The sequence below is a fragment of the Passer montanus genome, unplaced genomic scaffold (genome assembly GCF_014805655.1).
Source record: "Passer montanus isolate IOZ18808 unplaced genomic scaffold, ASM1480565v1 scaffold17, whole genome shotgun sequence".
Lineage (NCBI taxonomy): Eukaryota > Metazoa > Chordata > Aves > Passeriformes > Passeridae > Passer > Passer montanus.
In genome coordinates, this window is record NW_024364270.1 from 3,207,467 (window position 1) to 3,226,187 (window position 18,721).

At 38.2% G+C, this 18,721-nt stretch overlaps 1 protein-coding gene across 1 annotated transcript in view; it reads left to right on the plus strand.

The window, feature by feature from the left end:
• The window catches only part of TPH2 (tryptophan hydroxylase 2), a 50,866-nt gene that overhangs the window by 13,657 nt on the left and 18,488 nt on the right, over window positions 1-18,721 (plus strand). The window contains exons 6-8 of the mRNA XM_039704055.1: window positions 758-954; window positions 2,647-2,782; window positions 7,326-7,452. Of these exons, the coding sequence (XP_039559989.1) occupies window positions 758-954; window positions 2,647-2,782; window positions 7,326-7,452 (460 nt within the window). The remainder of the gene's footprint in view (window positions 1-757; window positions 955-2,646; window positions 2,783-7,325; window positions 7,453-18,721) is intronic.

Consider the following 18,721-nt stretch of genomic DNA (forward strand, 5'->3'; position numbering starts at 1 on the left):
GATGTCAGAAACAGATTTGCAGGTATCCTGGAAGGCTCATTCTTTCCAATGTCTGTACATCTGTGCAAGCAGGATGGGGCAGAAGCACCAGGCAGAATTAAAACAAAAGGAGAGATGTATTTAAAGGCTTAGTTTCCTCTAGGCTGGGCTGCTGGTTCTGAGATGAGCTTCCTCCTAATATAGTCCTGCATGAATTCAGGGTTCCAAATATATCTGCATATGTAAGCAACTGTCTAAGCCATTAATACACATCTTTTCATTGGATCCATACATTTCTAAGCATATATGTAATTGCCTAATCTTGACCCAGCATTTAATGGTGTGTGAATATTATGTATTTTAAAGAATGGATAGAGAATGCTGTCTGCTGAAGGTCTTACTCTATCTACATGTTAGACTGAATCAGGATCTTCAGCCACCAACTTACAAAGGTACCAGTGGCAGTAAGTGGAGAAATATCAGTCTGGTATAGAAACATGGTGTATAAGAAATCCATCTTTCTACTATGATATGTACAAACAATAAAAAGCAATGAGGTTGCTTATTAAGAAACACAATTCTTAAGGAAATGATAGAATAGGTACATCATAGCATCAAGAAATAATTCTAAGGAAAAAGTTTCAAGCTGTGAATTAAATATAGTTCAAATAGTTTTAATAGTCTCATTTGCCTTTATTTAACAATACTTGTTGTGGAAATGTCAGTATCTACAATCTGGTTGTATTTGAATGTATTTTATATTTTTTTTTTCCAATAGTGGTCAACCCATTCCCAGAGTGGAGTACACAGCTGAAGAAGTTAAAACTTGGGGGGTGGTATTTAGGGAACTCAGTAAACTCTATCCCACCCATGCTTGTCGTGAATATTTAAAAAACTTTCCTCTGCTGAGCAAGTACTGTGGATATAGAGAAGATAATGTGCCTCAGTTGGAAGATGTTTCTACTTTTCTCAAAGGTAACATTCATATTTGGTTTATTAATAGATATGGTTTCATGAAAGCACTCTTTTTTGTTAGTATGGAGTACAAAGCACATTGAGTGAAAAGACTCAGAGCACTGTCAGTGGCCTTCAGTTTAGCTTGAAGTATCATTCTAGTTTTGGTGTTCTCTGTGGCAGAGAGTTTTTGGAGTCAAGAGAGTTTTATGTAGATATTTGCAAGTATGAAATGGAGAGAAATGAATCAGCTGAACATGTAAAGCATGATGTTATCTTGTGCATGGAGAAAAGGAAAACTTGAGTTAACCACAGGTAGGGACTTCTGATAGCTGCACTGTGTGTCCCCCAAATGTCCAGGCAGGAAAAGGTGGCATCAAATGCCAAGATAACTGAATTTAAAGAGGAGGGCAGGTTAGCACACTGTTGTGTAGCCTGATGAATATGAAGTTTTCCTGAGTGCTCAAGACCTCATGAAGCTAGTCCTTTTGTTTGTATGTTGAAAAAGATGCGTTGGACACTGTAGGTGATATGGTGCTTCTTTCATTTTTTAAGGCTCAGTGTATTACATATTTAAGTTCAAAAATAAATTCTTATTTTAAATTTGTAATAGAAATGTATCCCATATGGACAATGTGGTAGACATAGAGATGTTTTTAGCTCTAGAGGAAAAGCCACTGAAGAGTTAATTTAAGAGTTTAATTTCTCCTCAGATGTCCTTTCAGATTTTTTTCTTAAACTTTTTACTCAGGAACTAAAATATTATAAAGGAGGGTGTTTGGAAAAAAACCAACTTATGTGCTGGTAAGAGAAAAATTAGCAAAGCATTTTATCTAAATGTATATATATGGACAAGCTAAAGGAAATAAAGAATTTATAACAACATGCTTACTTTCCTCAGCCTGCACTTCATCCATAGTTCTTGTTTGTGAAAACCTGCATTTGCTAATACCTGATTCATCATTCTTTGAGTTTGACTGTGTCCTTCTTGGGTCTCTCATGTATTGTGTTACAGTCACTAAGGAATGATGCCAAATTGTACAGATTTTTAGTCCCTAGTTAGAAATTAAAAATCTCACACTTGTTTCAGAAATATGTTTTCAGACTACATAGAGCAGGTAGTAGTACCTGTTGCAGAAGAACTTGAAACAGTGTCCTGTAAAAACTTTGAAAGAATAAAGAATTACTTTTTGAGAGAAACATACTTTTTGAAGTCACTGATTCTGAAACTGTTTCACTCTGGGACTAATCTGAAAAAGGAATACTTAAATATTTCAATGAGGACCTTAACTATAAAATTCAGTATTTTATTGACACAAGCAATATTTTATGTATAAAAAATAAGGACAGATTTGTTTTAATCCTATTCTGTTCTGTTAGTTTCTTAACATATTTTGTATATTTTCCAATATGGAAACTTCTCTCCCATTTGGTACCAGACATAAAAATTTTAAGAACATCACTTACAGTACCTTAGTATTTTTTTCTAGACAAAGATATTCAGACCAACTTTGAAATACCTCAAGCTGTTTTCATTATACATATGCTAGCAATGCAAAATACTTATTGTATGTAATAATTGAAAATGATGTGTGGCGATCGTCAAGATTATTTGTGTTACGCTTCTGGTAGAATAACTCGCAGCAGATCTGTCATCAGAAAGTGATACAGAGATCTCTGTAATGTGGCCTTTTATTATCTTTTTCTCTTCAGAAAGGTCTGGCTTCACAGTGAGACCAGTTGCTGGATACCTGTCTCCCCGTGACTTTTTAGCTGGCTTAGCCTACAGAGTCTTTCACTGCACTCAGTACATACGGCACGGCTCAGATCCCCTCTACACACCTGAACCGTAAGTTGCTGCCTCTGCTTTAGTACTGAAGAAATAGTTTCTTAAAAGAACAAGTTGAATTTGCCAAGATTGAAAAGAGGAACATTTCTACAAAGTGTGAAATTCTTCTTACACTGTTGATGACAAAATCCTTCACATGGTGAGCCAGAATTTAATTCAAAGGCTTTTTTGTGACTTTTTACAAGTGTCTTAAACAACTGGGTTATTTATATAGTGGGTCAGAAATACTATTAAATTATATTTCAGTGGAAAATGGAGTTTTCACTTAAAAGATTTGAAAAAGCGTCTATAGTCTTATTTTCTGCTGGACAGCTAGAAAGAAGTTGTGGAAAAATACCCTGAATATCTTGAAAAAGCCCTACTTTCAGAATTTTAATTTGATCTTCTGTGTTCCCATTTTTATTTCTTTGGACCAGGTTGCACAGCTGAACTTCAATTCTCTCCTATAACACAACACAAGCAAGACATGGAGCAGTATTCTCTTACCAAGAGAGAATATTAGATATGTTACAGGGAAATTATGTCAGAAATGAGAAACATTTTAATTATGACTTTTATGAGACAGCATTGCAGCTTTTCCAAAACAGAATATTGCAAGTTAGTATGAAATATTTTGGCATATGGTCTTTTGATTAAAATTGGTGAAAAAGCAGATCAAAGAGATTGTAGCTCTTGTCTTGTGTTATATATGCAGAAGAGTACCTGTCATTTAGATAATACGGAGGTAGTTTTACCAAAGGTATCTGCTGATCCTGTAAGCACCGGAATGACATTTTTTGCAGTGAATCAGTCATCAGACAGCATGAAATTGTAGCTGTGGTTTAATCTGCTTGGACTACTTGAGCATGCTTGATTTTTTCCAAATTTACACAAAGGATTCATACATATATATTCAGCTCCAGTTCTGTAAACATTTGGATTCATGCCTAAGTTTGATTTCATGAATTGACTGCCAAAACCATGGAGTAATATTTTTGAATAGAAAAGGTTTAATGGCACAGCATACTAATCTGTATCTAACATTGTGGTAGCTTTATTCTGGCAGGAGTCACCAGGTGGTGCTGTTAGACACTTCTCTGCCTTTTTCCTTAGCATCCGAATGGGGCAAAGTACTTGCTGGAAGGCTCTGAGGCTAGCTTTGTGTGCGTGTTTCTTTTGGAAAGGAGGTGGTGATCCCTGAAGGAATTCAGTCACTTTTATAAGCTCTGTAATTAGAACTTAAATCTCTTAAATTTGTAGAAAAATTGATAGAATGGAAAAGCTTGAAAGAAGGACTTGGATGGAAGGAAGGCTGAACCTCTTCAGGTCTATTTAAAAATATCTGTAGATATTTCAAAAAATAAATGATGCAAGGGAAGTACCAGGCTTTGCATCAATGATTTCCTCTCCTGTGGGAAGCCAGTGTTTCAGGCTGCAGCATGTACCAGTGTTCAGCAAAAGAATGATGACGTTTATTAACTTAGTACAAACTAGAAGAACATTTTCATCTACTGATAAGAGATTTAGGTACATAACTCCAACAGGATAAAGGCAATAACATCTTCCAGGAAGCAAGTAAGCGTGTCTGCGCTTTTCCTGATGTTCTCTGGTTCATTGATTTGTGTATTTGAAAGCCGTGCAGTTTTCAGGATGGTGCTTACATTCAGAATTATGCAGTGGATCATAGCTGAACCTTAGTACTAATGGCAGCTGCTTTTTTGGTAACCTTTTTGGTCATGCTGTCTGGAAAATTGCTGAGTAATAATAACAGTTGAGTTAGAATTAAGGTTTTTATTCCTTATTTGGGCTGAACTTAAAAATACAGGTTATAGTCTTAACACGTCACCTAAATATGACTAACAGAGTATTAAAATTGTCCTTTTCTAATGATGTTATACCCTCTTCTTGCAGACTTACTGGTTCACATTAGTTAAGTAATGTGTGTACTGACTACCAGGAACTCAATAGGAAAATTTTGAAAATCCCTTTTAAAATGTGTTTAGGTTTCTTTCCATAACATAGAACACACAGTAAGTATTACCAGAAGTGTAGAGTGAAAGCCTGGTGCTTTTTTAAATGAGTGGCAAAACTAAATTGACTTGAGTGGGGACAGCTCTTCATCTTCTGCAGTAGCTGCAATGCCCTGAGATCGCCTGCTTGATATATGGGGCCATAATGAGGTTTGTTGCAGGTCCTGGCTGGTGTATGTTGCATTTCAATGATATAAACCAGGTAAAAAGGCTCCCTTTGACTTCAGTGGGCTTTCTGTCAGATTTAAACCTGGCCTACAGAGCTAGATACAAATTAGAGAGTTCATTTGGTTTGATCTGTATCACTACCATATGCATTTTAAAACATATTTCTTCCTGATTTTAATTACGTTTCTACTACATTCACAGAGCTATGTATATTTTTTCTGCTTTACTAATTTACTCCCAAGAAAAATCTTTTTCTGTGAAAAGTGCATTACAAAAATCTTATTTTCTCTGAGCAATGTGTGTGAATAAATTAAAGGAACTTAATTATTTTCAGAATAAGACAAAATAAAAGAATCAAGCCTCGGTAGTTAAGCAAAGAATTATATTGTTTAGACTATCTATAAAGGGCCAGACTGGAAGGGAAGTCTAAAAGACTCCAATGACAATCCCAAATACTGGTTCATGTTTCTGCCTGAAAGATTTTGTGGGTTTGGGTTTTTTTGTTCATATTCTTTTTGCTTTAAGCTCCCCTCTTTGTAACTGCACATTCAAAATACTACTTTGCATAGCTTTAATGGAAGAATCTATAAGCTAAAGACATGAGAGAAATATCTTCTGCCTCCTCATTCTTTTCCCCTTGCCAAGAGAGACAAGTTAATGGGATTAGGCTTTGTCTGTTCTCATTTTGTCTGCAAGAGTGGACATAACAAAGGCCATGTGTCCCAGTGCAGAACTGGGAATAAATCATATTTGCTTGTTTGTTTCTGGGGCTTGTGGCTTCATCACAGGAAAATAGAGAGGTAGGTATTAGCTCAGGTGTCAGTAGTAGTGATGCTGCTGTAGAAGGCTGCCTGCTTACCTGGAGCCAGGAACTGGGAGCCAGCTTCACTGTTTGCTTCTGCTTGAACTACTGATACAAAGCTAAATCTATCTGAACTGATGGAGTGTAGCACAGATGCTCAGCAATCAGTGTCAGTTTGCTCGGTGGAGGCAAGAATTGGTGTGCTGGGCTTCCAGAGAATGGGCTCTTTGACCCATTTTTATGTTGGAAGTTGATGATTGGAGAAATCGGGTTCCTCCAGTGAATTGCTTGGTACTGGGAAGTGGTGTGTCTGTCAGACTGCAAACTACATTTCCTAGCTGTCCTTTGCATTGTTAGTGAACTAAATCTTTGCAGGAGAATATAGAAAAAATTGTTGTGATTGGAATTAAATTAATTAAAGAAGGGTCTTTAACTCTGATGTTTATCCAGTCAAGTGAGGCAAGCCACCAACTCCTATTTACTACTATCCACCTACACATTATTGGTTCAGACTTCTTGGTGAGGATACTGAGTAAGAAGACTTTAAATTATATAGAGGGTTGTTTTTCTGTTCATGATTTATCTGAAATGTCATGTTCTGTGACGTTTCAAACAAAAATAGTTTATAAAAAAAAATTGGATGATTCTGGGTAGAAGGCAGAAAACTTGATGTTTTCTCCCTGCCTTTAAAACATTTGTTTACAGCTTAGGATAAAAAAAAAAAAAAGATGTCTTGAAAGAGACAAAAGCAAAGGAAATGTCAGATTGGATTTTTAAAGTGAACTTTACTACCAAGTCCATTATTTCCTGTGAACAAATGCAGCAAAACTTTCAGAATTGTTTGAAAGCTTTTGTAGATGATGCATGTGCACTTCCGTTAGCAGTTTTTTGTACACTTATGTCTGCACTTTGTCATGACTAACAACGCACTTACAGATGTGAACAGCTGTTCTTTTTGAAATTACTTGGATTCTCTGCTTTTTCTGAAATCTGCTAGCTGAAAAGTAGACTACATAACAAAAGTACCCAGTAATTGCAGTCGGGTTTCATGACTAAATGAGACATTAGGCACACAGAGACCTCTGTAAATATTGCCCCATATTTCTGGGGGCAAGTGGCAAAGTGTTTGATGTGGACTGCTACCCAATTACAGAAAGAAGAATGGACAAGAAGAAGAGGGAATTTGTTGGATTTTGATTTGTGTGGACAGAAAAGCTGAAAACTGTACTTGTGGGACAGCTGGCTTTCCTCTGGGCAGTTCAGTCTTCATGTCACCAAGTCTAAAAGATTGTAGTGGTCAGCCTTTTCCCTCAATCTGGAAATGACGAGTAGATCACAGAACAGCTGGGGTTAAATGATATGTAATGAATTTAACAGAAGCAAGTGTGTGTGTTTCTACCTACACATAGAAACTGTATACACAGGGAAGAACTTCACTGTAAAAACCATGTTTCATTGTAAGGTAGGGGTAAGACTCCTGTAAAATGCCTTATGTTAAATTAATTATGGAATTGTTATGGTATTAATTTCTGTAATGACTCTCTTTTCGTTTTCATTTCCTTAGGGATACATGCCATGAACTCTTGGGACATGTGCCTCTACTTGCTGATCCTAAATTTGCACAGTTTTCACAAGAGATAGGACTTGCTTCACTGGGAGCATCTGATGAAGATGTTCAGAAATTAGCCACTGTGAGTCAAAATCTTTTTGTGGCATGCTCTCTCATCTCTCCTCCTTTTTAGCTGATGAATTGATGTGCATTGTCATATTAGAGCTGACTATATTTTCAGGTTCCAGAGGACTATGGTTTGACAATCACAGAGCTTTAGGTGGTTTCCCATTGTTTTTAAGAAGACCAAAGCTGATGACACTAAGTAATCCATTTCAATTTTTATTTTCCGTAATCACCAATTTTCAGGGCTAGCTGAGATTAATTTTTTCTGCTTTAAGGTGGTGAAAATGCATAAGAAAGGTAAACTTGGAAAAAACCAAAACATAAAACATTTTGATGTGTGCTCTGATCTCTAGACTGTTAGCTCCTCCACAGGTGGCCACTTTGGCTCTTAGCACTGATATTTCTGTACTCACTGTTCAGTTTTGCAGCTCTTAATTGTATTCCAGTGTGTGATGGATTTTAAGATGACTTTACATCCTTGCCTGCTGCTCCCATTAGAGAATATGTAGTTACTGAGCCAAGGTTGTGCAGCAGTAGATCTAGATCAAGACCAAGTGCCTCAGCCAGCAGCTGGGAGATGGATTCTCTCTTGCATCAAGTGAGTCACAAGCCAGCAGACAGTGTGAGCTGTCTGTGTGTTAGAGCTGTTAGATGCTGCTGAGACTGGAGCCTTCGTGACCTTTGTGTGAGGAACTCTGTCAAGCTGTCATGACTTTCTGCCCCTGAGCACCTGTCAGCCCTGCTCTATTGCCATATTCCAGTAACTGGGATGCAACTGCATTGTGACATAAATTAGTGATTGGTCTTTACCACTCACTTTGTTCAGTTGTTTTGACTTACTGTATATTTCCTTTGGTGGTTCCTGTTAAAACTAATGTGGCAAATAATTTATAGAATGATACTGGATTTAAAAACTCCATATTTATAATGCTTCAACTTTAAACATTGTATCTTCTGAAAAATTCTGAGATCGAGCAGGGGAATTTGTTACTTTAAAATTTTGCAGCATGCTGCTGCTCTTCTACAACAGTACAGTGGGGAGTTAAAGGCTTGGAAAGAATTGATACATGCGGAGTCAAATTAAGTTCAATTAAACTGCAGAAGTTTTGATGTGCAGTCTTAGCAGAGGTTTAGAGTCCTAACTGCCTAAAAAGGTGTTTGTACCCCTTTGTTTGATGTGAATCCTATTTGATTTGAATCTTCTAACTCCTTCCAGAAGAAGGCACTAAATTTAATCAAATTGTTTTCAGTCCTTAGTTAGATAGGCTCAATGTCTTGATCATGGCCAGCTCCTCTCACATGGGTGTGTTCCTTGTTTTTGTAATGGATGTCGGTGGAGAAGAAACTGTTTTTTATGGAGGAATCATGAAAGTTGAGTGCATATTTCCACATGTACTTGGGAGGGACTTAGCAGGAAACTGATCCACCTTCCTATAACATGCAGTCTCAGGAGAAACTATCTAACTGGCTGTCCCTGTAAGTATTTAGAGGAAAATGGTATGCCCAAATATTTCAGCCTAAAATAACCTTGGATGACATGGGCCTGTTGCAGAGGAAAATGCTAGTACTGGGTTGTTTGGGTAGAGATACTAATATAAAGTGACCTCTGAATATTATATAAATGCTTGTATTCATCCCCCTCACAGAAGTTCCCAGTTATGACTGACTGTGTCATCTGAACAATGAGCTGCTCCTGAATCATAAAGCAAACAATAAAAGAAGACAGCTGAATCACTTTCCCTTATCACACTGAGAATCTGATATCTGAGTGAAAGCTGATTTCTCCCCCCATGCTGGAAATAGCTCTTTCAGGTGGAAGAGACGTTTAGAAAGAGTCTGGTGGTGTTATTTTTTGTAGGAGTACAATGAGGGGCTGTGCTCCCCTGGGGCAGATGCTTGACAAATACAGAGATGTTACTTGCCCTAAAATGTGCAACGTAAATGGGCAACTTGAGAGCAAGTAGAAAAAATACCTCTCAGTGGTGAGGGTGAGGAGGCCAAGAAATACATTCAGCTGGGCAGCAAATGTCACCTGAGGTGCCATTGACTAACTTTTGCAGCATTCAGTCCCATTTTCATCCTAGATAAAAAACAGACGCAGCAAGCTGAGAAATGCCAGCCAAGAGTCTTAACACAGAAAAGCATTGCAGGTTCCAGCGAGGTGACTTCAAAGTAAATAGAGAAACGAATGGAGTGAGAGTGTGCATATTAATGAGATTGAATCAATATGCCCAAAGCAAGCTTGCCATTAGCCTGACCTGTTTCAAAAGATAGTGACATTAAGTGCTGAGCCATTACAGGGAGGACAATGGCATTAGGAAGAGAGGAAAACACCTCTTAGGAATTCAGACCAGAAAGAGAAGAATTATTACAGGTGATTTCATAATCTTTTGCGCCATTCTGCTCTCAAAAAGACACTGTGTATCAGCTTTGATAGATCTGCTCTTTGTGCCCTGCCATGAGCTGCAAAGGAAATGTCTGATGTTTTTGTCCCTGCAGGGCTGACACACTGGATGTAAAGCAATCTGGAGCCTGGTGCCTGGGCAGACTAGAAGTGTTTTGTAAATTGCAATTAGTCATGTCTGTGCAGCCCCATTGAGGGCAGGAATTAAATGGGAGAGCATTGCAGGGACCCTGGTGCTGGCCAGCTGGAGGGAGAAGAATAGCTGCAGGGGAAGAGAGCTGAAAAGGCAGTATGCAAGTTCCCTTCATCCTCTTGGGGCCTTGTAGTCAGACGTGGGAAAGAAGAAAGGAATTGCTTCTGCTTTGTCATGAGAGTGGAATACTGAAAGAGCCAAAAGACTGTCTTTGTAGCGGTTTGTTGAGAGATTCCATTTTCATTTACAATCTTTTAGGAGAGTAAGAAGGAGGAAAGACACACACACACAAAAAAAGGTGACAGAGATTATGTTACTTAAACAGAGCAAAATATTTGCATCAGCCACTTCTTTTCGTGGGGTGTGGTATAATGCAGTTCCAGGTTGAGGAAATACAATATTGGCCATGCATATCTTGGTTCCAATGATTATCATTGTCATTGCTTACATCTTGTCCTATTCTGATTGATTTCCTGAAACTAGTTTTGAGCTGATTTTTAAGCATGTCTGCTCTTTATTTTCACATAGTACAGAAATAAAAAAGACTGTCTTTTCTGCTTACCTATCAAACCATAAACCGTAGAGAGGACTTGACATGAGGTGTTTCAACTAATTTATCTAGTGTATAATTTACAACATTTAACAGCACTTAACATAAGGTTTTGTGAGGAAAATTATACCACAAATTGCATCTAGATTTACATTTCAGTGTTAACTTGTAATTTGTGGACTTGGGAACTGTCTTTGTAAAGCTACAAGTTGCTAAGCAGGAGCCTGCCTATCTTGCTAATGGCAGAAATCACTCCTGACTCCTGCTAAGTTGTTTCAACACAGCTCAGGTTGCCCCTTCAAGATGCAATATGTATAGGATGTGTTTTTGTAGGTGAAATTCAGTGGGTGCCAGTTCAGAAAAGGGGTTAGCAGAGTGTCTTTTTCACTCTGATGATGCAGTTCATCACCAAGTCTTTCTGCCCAAGAATTTGATCATTAGGGCCTGATTAGTTGCACTAAGTTTTTTTCCCAGTCATTTCTCACTGGAAGTTACATTTAAACATTCAGTTCTTTAAAGCTTCCACCTTTCATCTTTCTTGATAATATTTGTTCTTGTGTTCTAACAGCATGGGACAGTAGAAATCAAGAAATTTCTTTAGTTTCAGCTGTCCTTTACATAGAGAACCACAAAAATCGCTTTTATATTTGAAGGAATTTTATATGATGAGATCTTGTAAATGTATTTCAGGCTTGTTATGAATCTAAAAGTTTTACCTTGCCTAGATTGTGACTCAGGCCACCAGTTCATTCTAAAGCTAACTTTAATTTATCGGTGTATGTATCACAAAGAAGTGTTTTAAAATTATATACTGGCTTAAAAATAGCATTCAGAACCACCTCTCTGGGTTGAGGTAATTCTTGTGACTTAACTCTGAGGAAAGACAGGCAGGTATTCTGGTCTTGGCATCATTGTAGTCCTTTTCCCACACTGAAGTTCTGGCACATAATTCAGAACAATTCTCCATTATGTTTGCTGAGGAGATAACCAGAATGGAAGAAACAGGAATATTTCAGATAAAGACTGAATAGTATTTGGTAACTTAGGGAAGACTCAGCATTCATGGTCTCACTAGATAGGATAGCCTCTTGTCTTCACAAATAACAGATTAGATTTCCCATAGGGGCTGTTTAGTACTGCTAGGCTGAAAGTACATTTTGTGAACTGGCTTGCTGTCTTCCTCCATGGATGAGCAAATGGAGCTGAGAAGAAAATTTGAGTTTTCAAATATTTCCACTGTACATCTAAAAAATCAAGACCCACCTGTGTGTTTCTCATTTGTAGTTGTGAAATGATTCCTAGGGAACTAACCATCATTGTAAGGCTGTGACCAGTTCCCCTGCTGAAGCTATTCTGACATATAAAAATAGTTATGTATTGGCCAACTGAAACCTGGTATAATAACCCAGAAGCTATGGCAGTCACTGAGCATATTGAAATTTAACATTCAAGTCTTTGCTTAGTCTTTTTTCTGTGTCCCAGTTGCATGCCATGTATGTGTGACAGATGCCAAGAGTGGGCATAGTGAGTACCTTAAATCCAGTGATGACCCAATGGAGTTTCTTGCTAAAGTGTTACTTCCATTAACTATACCTGTAGTTAATGAATAAAGGAGCAGAAGTGTGGCTGGGATTGAATACAGCGTAAAACTGCTTGGAGTAAATCTTGATGTGCTTACAGGAGACATGAAATTTCTCTGATTTGGGCTGTATGTCACTTAAGGGAGGTGAATCAATTCCCAGGGTAAAAGCTAGGACAATAAAGCTGAAATCAGGTATGATGGATTACTACAGACAGACATTGTCCTGTTGTACCATGATCTCTACTGTTCATCAGTAGGTGGCCTGGGCAATGTTTCTGTTCCTGACTTTGACGAGGCAAAACCACTTGTATGAAGATGCATTTGGAAATCGCCCAAATGTGAAACCTGAAACTTTAACAAGGAGCAGAAACAGATGAAATTTTGTCTTTCTTGACCATTACAAAGTCACACAGGTGTGTTTGAATCAGGATTAAAGGATGGCTTACTAATGGATTATTTTGGTGACGTGCTGCTGGGCTCACTGAGTGTTGCTGTAAAACCATTCCGTAATTTGTGGGCTTGCTCTGAAAAATGTCCTAAAGGAATTAATAAAGAGTAATGGTCTCCATTTTTAAGGGTTTGTTTCAGCAATGCTTTACAATAAAGTAGCTGAAGCACTGAAGTCCTTCCTACATTATGCATAATCAAAAAGTGGCAGAGAAGATAGTACATATGTCACAAAACAGGACTAAGGAGGAAAAAAAACAACTGTAGATCCCAGGGATCAATATTTAATATTTTAGAATACTGCAGTGGTCTCCTGGAGTGCATTTTTACAGTCATTCTGTCAGACATTTGTGGCCCAAGAAGAAAAATATCAACAGAGATACTTAACTAGGTTTAAACTAGCACTCCAGATTGAAGAGTTCCATTACTGGAATTGGGAACTAATGCTCAATATTTTCTGCAGGATTTGTGGCAGTCTGCTAAGACCTTTTTTTTCTGGGTATGGAGAGTCTGTTTCCAGCTTTGTACCTGTAAGAATTGCTGTGCTGGTCAGCGCCATGGCTGGTGACTTGTGCCCATCATAAATAGCTGCTTAGGGGAGATGAAAGCATCTGATTATTTTAAAATGTTTTCCAAGCTTCTCATCAATCAGGAACTTGAAGAGCTCTTGTTCTCACAAATGTGACTTCTATGTATCTAATTATCTTGAAAGGATTTCTGTCCAGAGACAGCTGTTTATGTTCAAAGACATGTACATTTTTAGTACCTTCAGTAACTTTGTCAATGAGCTCTATGGCTCAACTGGTGAGCTGTCTCATTTTGTTGCTTTTAACCTGATTCCTACTAGGTTTTTTGTATATGAAGAGAGAATAATCAAATCATCGCTGGAGGCTTTCTATACGCCATCATGATTACAGAACACATTTTCTTGCTTAGGTCTCTCTTTTCCTGGGTAGGAAACCAATGATTTGTTTAGTCACTTCTCATGCTATTGAGGATGTTATTCCTTCCCTGAATCCTTTCCAGCTAGAACTGGAAAAGAGAAAGGATATATCAGTCACCTGAGTTTTGATTAAGAGTAGCACTGTGAAGTCAAGTCAGTTTGGGATGTGCTTGCTGTAGAAGTGGGAACCTTTAGTATGATAGGAAGGCTGGACCTGGTGTTGTAGAGCTGACACAAGTTGTTGCTTAGGGATGAAAGAAATAGTCTGGATGCAGAGGGAAAGTAGGATTCAGTAGATCCATCTTGCATCCCTGTACAAGGATATGAGTCCCTCCAGTATGTGATCAGAAAGGATGTGATCAGTATGTGATCAACACAGGATGTGTTAATCTCAGAAAGAAATGTCTTGTGCTTTATAGTGGGTCTCTCAAAGCTAAGAAGGTGAAAGAGGGCTCACCAGCTACAAGGGTGTATTGCTACAAGGGTGCCCAGTTGGTCAAGTCAGTAACCTCCTTCTTGAAAGGATCTCATGCTGCTCTGACAGACAAAATTTTGTCCTTACAAATAACTAGAAACTGTTTTTCTGTAAAGTACTAATAAATATGTATCCCTGGGACCAGTCCTGTAATGAGGAAGCTAGATGAAAGAGAGAGCTAATTTGACTTAATTGGGAGCAGGGAAGAAATTAGAAACTTTACTGTAGAAATAATATAGTTCATTTTAGACAGGATGTGATTTATGAAGATCAAGCCCTAAGCAGTTAGAAACGCTAAAGATAAAGGCTCTATTAAAATAACAAATTGCAGCCAGAGACTAGGTTTGCTTTTATTACTTGTAGCATTTTGTTTCCAAAAGTGGTTAGATCATAATCTGTGAGGTTACTGAACTGCAAATGCAAATTTTCATGCACACAAGTAATACATTTTGACATAGAGGTTAACAAGAGAATGGTGCAAATTTCACACAGCACTGGCTTGCTAATTACGTTTGTTTATTTTCAGAAGCAACTTCATTTTCATTAAGAAATTGCAGATTCTGCAGTAGTAATCTTTGCCAGTAGTTCAATAGCTCACACTCTGAACATTTGCTCTGCTACAGTAGTAATGAAAGTGAGCCTGAAAAATAGCTTAGAAGATGATTGTAGAATTTAGGAGTGCATGCAAGTGGCAAGCATCTTCCAAATCAGTGTTGGATCCAGTTGAGAAAGGCTGAGGAATGGTTGAAAAGAGTCTATGAATTTTGATAGGATTTTCTGCATATTTGTTTTCTCTTTTGACCTAGAGTTGATAATGTATTAGCAAAAAGACATAAAGTGTCTTTTATAGAACCAGGAAAAAAGAAAGTATCCTGCATAAGCTTCCAGTGAGCAACAATAAGACATACATTTTGGGTAACAACTACTAACAAATCAATCATAAGTTTCAGGAATAAAGGCTTAAATATCAGGGGGGAAAAGAGCAATAAAGGAGAGGTTTGGAATATATTGCTGCTGCTGTTCCTGACTGCCCCTGAGCTTTCACCAGTATGCAGAAGGAAAGAATCCTGGTCTCTGTGTAGGTATTGTTCACACTGTAACACATTATTTAAGTCATTTGTACAAGACATGGACGTCTTCCAGCAGTAGTACACAGGTATATGGGGAAATGAAGGAGTTCAGTGTGTGAAGGAGTTCACTGTGTTCAGTTCAGCAGCTCATTTCAGCCATGTCTAGGTCCTGCTTAGGACTGAGGGAATGTCTGTGCTGTGGGTGCACAGGTAGAGGATTTGGGTTTACCCATGCTTTCCATGGAGCCAGAGCAGCTGAGGAATCCTGTGCAAAAATAGCTTTGGTGACTGCAGGGAGGGTTATCGTAGGAGCAGCTCCCTGAATGCAGCTGTCCGTTTACCTGACTGGGACCCACAGTGGTGTTGGGATGGGCCAACTCCAGGCTTCCTTTGCTCAGGGATCTGTGCTGTATCCTGCTGCGTTGTGCTGTGCAACCTTGGCTGCTTCCCTGCATACCCAACCCTCATTTCAGGGGTCAGTGACCACATCTGGAGAAGGAAACCAGGAGATTCTGCACTCAGGCAGAAACCAAAACAGTTATATGTAATCACAGAGTCAAAGTATTACAGAATGGTTCGGGTTGGGAGGGACCACAGTGGATCATCTGGTCCAACCTTCCTGCTCAAGAAGGGTCATCCTGGATCACATTGCACAGAGTTGTGTTCCAGATGGTTTTTGAATGTCTCCAGTGAGGGAGACTCCATGACCTCCCTAGGCAATGTGGTTCAGCCCACAGTTACCCCTGCGGTAAAGTTCTTCCTCAAATTCAGGTGGAACTTCCTGTGCATCAGTTTCTGCCATTGTCTCTCGTCCTGTTGCTGGGCACCACTGAGAAGAGCCTGGAAACATCCTCTTTACACCCTGCCTTCAGATACTGATAGACTGAGGTCCCCTCTCAGTCATTTCCTATGAAGGCTGAACAGACCCAGCTCCCTCAGTCTCTCCTAATAAGAGAGATGCTCTTGAGTCCCTGAGTCATCTTTATAGTGTTTTGCTGAACTTGCTCCAGGAACTCCATCTCTCTCTTATGCTGGGGAGCCCAAAACTGGACACAGCACTCCAGATGCTGCCTCACTGATGTCCTCAAACTGTTCACTATTCTTTTTATTTTCTGGGGTAGTTCAGTAAGTAATTTTGCTTCCAAAAGGACATTCATACATGTAGTCATTATGCATAACCCAAACAGTAACATATGGAAAGAGTCTTAAAATACATACCTGTACAGAGCTGAACAGATGCCAACTTAATGTTCACAACCACAGGACTGGACGTACCTCATGTGTTCAGTCTAATTATCTCACCCAGCATGTTTGAGTGCTTTCTTTGTATGCACAGATTAAAGCATGGAAGTAAGACAAAATACTTCTGGCAACCGTAACTATGCCAAGGGCTTTATTCCTTAATGCTGCAACTTCAGAAGTGGCTCTTATGCCTGTGCTCACCTTTCTATCAAATGGCATCAAAATGCTGGATGGAGTATGGTCCCATAAATTTTTAATTGAGATACTTTTGGGTGATCTACCAAAATAATTTTGCAAGTATAGCTTAATTTTATATTTATAAGTCCAATGCTGCTGCTACAGAGGGCCGGGGGCAAATTTGCCATTGCTTTCAATAAGCTAGGTCAGTGAGCTAAATGCTAACCTCATTTCCATGTGTACTATCACTTAAAAGATGTAGAATTGTACACATGCAAATGAAAGTAGAATTTGTTGCTGTAAAATTAATTTTTATAATTTACTTTCCTAAACATCTTATTTAGAACAGAGGGTTTCTGCAAGGATTTAATTGATTCTGTAGGACATACAATTTTGCAGTTGTGTCTCTTCCTTTGTCAAACTTGTGTACAGGATGCAACAAATTCTGTTAGCTACTTCTTAGAGCTAGCAAGCCTTCTGAAGTTATTGCATAAAGGTTTTTGTTTTATTTGTGGATGATTTTTGAAAGTTAAAGCAAGAACTCTAAATCTGAAAGCATTATTGAAGCCAAAGATAAGGTTACAGAGAAGGGCCTTGTGACTGTTAATTTTGGTTGTTTTGGTTTGATTCCAGCTGTGGCTGAAATTGTTGCAGTGCAAGGTCAACAGAATTTCAACATGGTGATGCCCTTTCCAGGCACACTTTGAACAACCCCTCCACTGTCTTATTCTCTTAATTTGCTTTTGCATCACATGTAGCATTAGTTTAGATTGAAGAACCTTGTTTCAATTGTCAGCTTTAAGTTCTGTATATTCTGTACCTTATAGAGAACTTTTTATAGACATTCACAAAGAAGGTGTCTGCTAATAGCGTTAGATAAAGCAGTTTGAGCTCAGGGCTTTTTCAAGACATGCTGGAAAGAGCAGGTACTCACAGATTATGATTTTTTTTCCCGTGTGAAGTGTATTAGTCTTTTTTTTCCCCTAGAGATTTTTGTTCCCTACCTTGAATCAGTAGGCTGTAATTGTAACAATTATATAGTTTGACTACATAAAAGTAGCTAAAATTATAGTTTAACAAGACATTTTACATCTCTCAAATGTAAACACATTTATAGGATTAATTTTTCGTCTTTGAATAGGCATATTGGTTTATATACAGATATATACTATATGTCTGCAATGAATTTAGGACCTACGCAAGCACAGAATTCTTGCATATCCATGGAAACCTGATCACGAGTGACAATTTTGGAGTGATCTTCACATTTGGTAAGTCACTTCCAGACCAAAAATTCCTTCTTTTGACTTTGGTACAGTGAATAGCCACAATCTCTCTGCTCACAGGTATTTGCTCAGTATATTTTTTCCACCTTGCTGAATACACGTTCATGTGCTTTGCTTTGTGTTTACACACTGCTGGCAAGTAAGTTAGTGGTGACTCAGTTGACTACTCTGTGGTTATGATAGATTCATTTTATATGCCCTCACTGCTGAAAATCAGAGTGGTGCAAGAAGGCGCTCAACTATACTTGGAAAAGATTTTGTTTGGGGCTGTGAAAAACATCTTCAATTTGGATATATTTTTAGTAGCAAAATTAATAGATATTTAAAATTTCCTGAGCTACTTTTCTTCTTTCATCTGTCTGTCAGCTTGACATGAATAGAACTTACACTTTTGTGCTTATGCCTACAATCTTTTTTGCTTCTTTTTTGCAGAGCAGGTTGAGTTAATGCATTAAGAGTCACAAAAGCTTTGGGAGTCCCTTGGCATTTATGTGATTAAAAGAACATTGAGCTTAAATGCAGTGTTTCTGTTAGAAACTGTGATGTTTGAAAACAAGTCAGCTATTAAATCAGTTTTCAGTAAAGAGATACAAAAACTTAATTTTCTTTTTAAAATGTTTAGAAAATTAGTGTGGATGGTGGTAATTTTGGAATGAAATCCTATCTCTTTTTTGCTCTTTGAAAATAAATTTGAAATCAATATGGCTGTGAAGAAATAGCGCATTTTTTCCTTGAATTTAGAATTTTAAAGCTTCACTGGCCAGTTGTCCCTGTCTCTTCTCTCTATATGTTTTTGCCCCCACAGTTACAGAACTTGAAAAAGGTCTGATATCCTTTTATCCCCAGGAGGTTGCTCCCCTTTCTGAAGATAGAGCCTTCCCTCATTAGCAGATACATTAGGAGTTTTGCAGCTGAT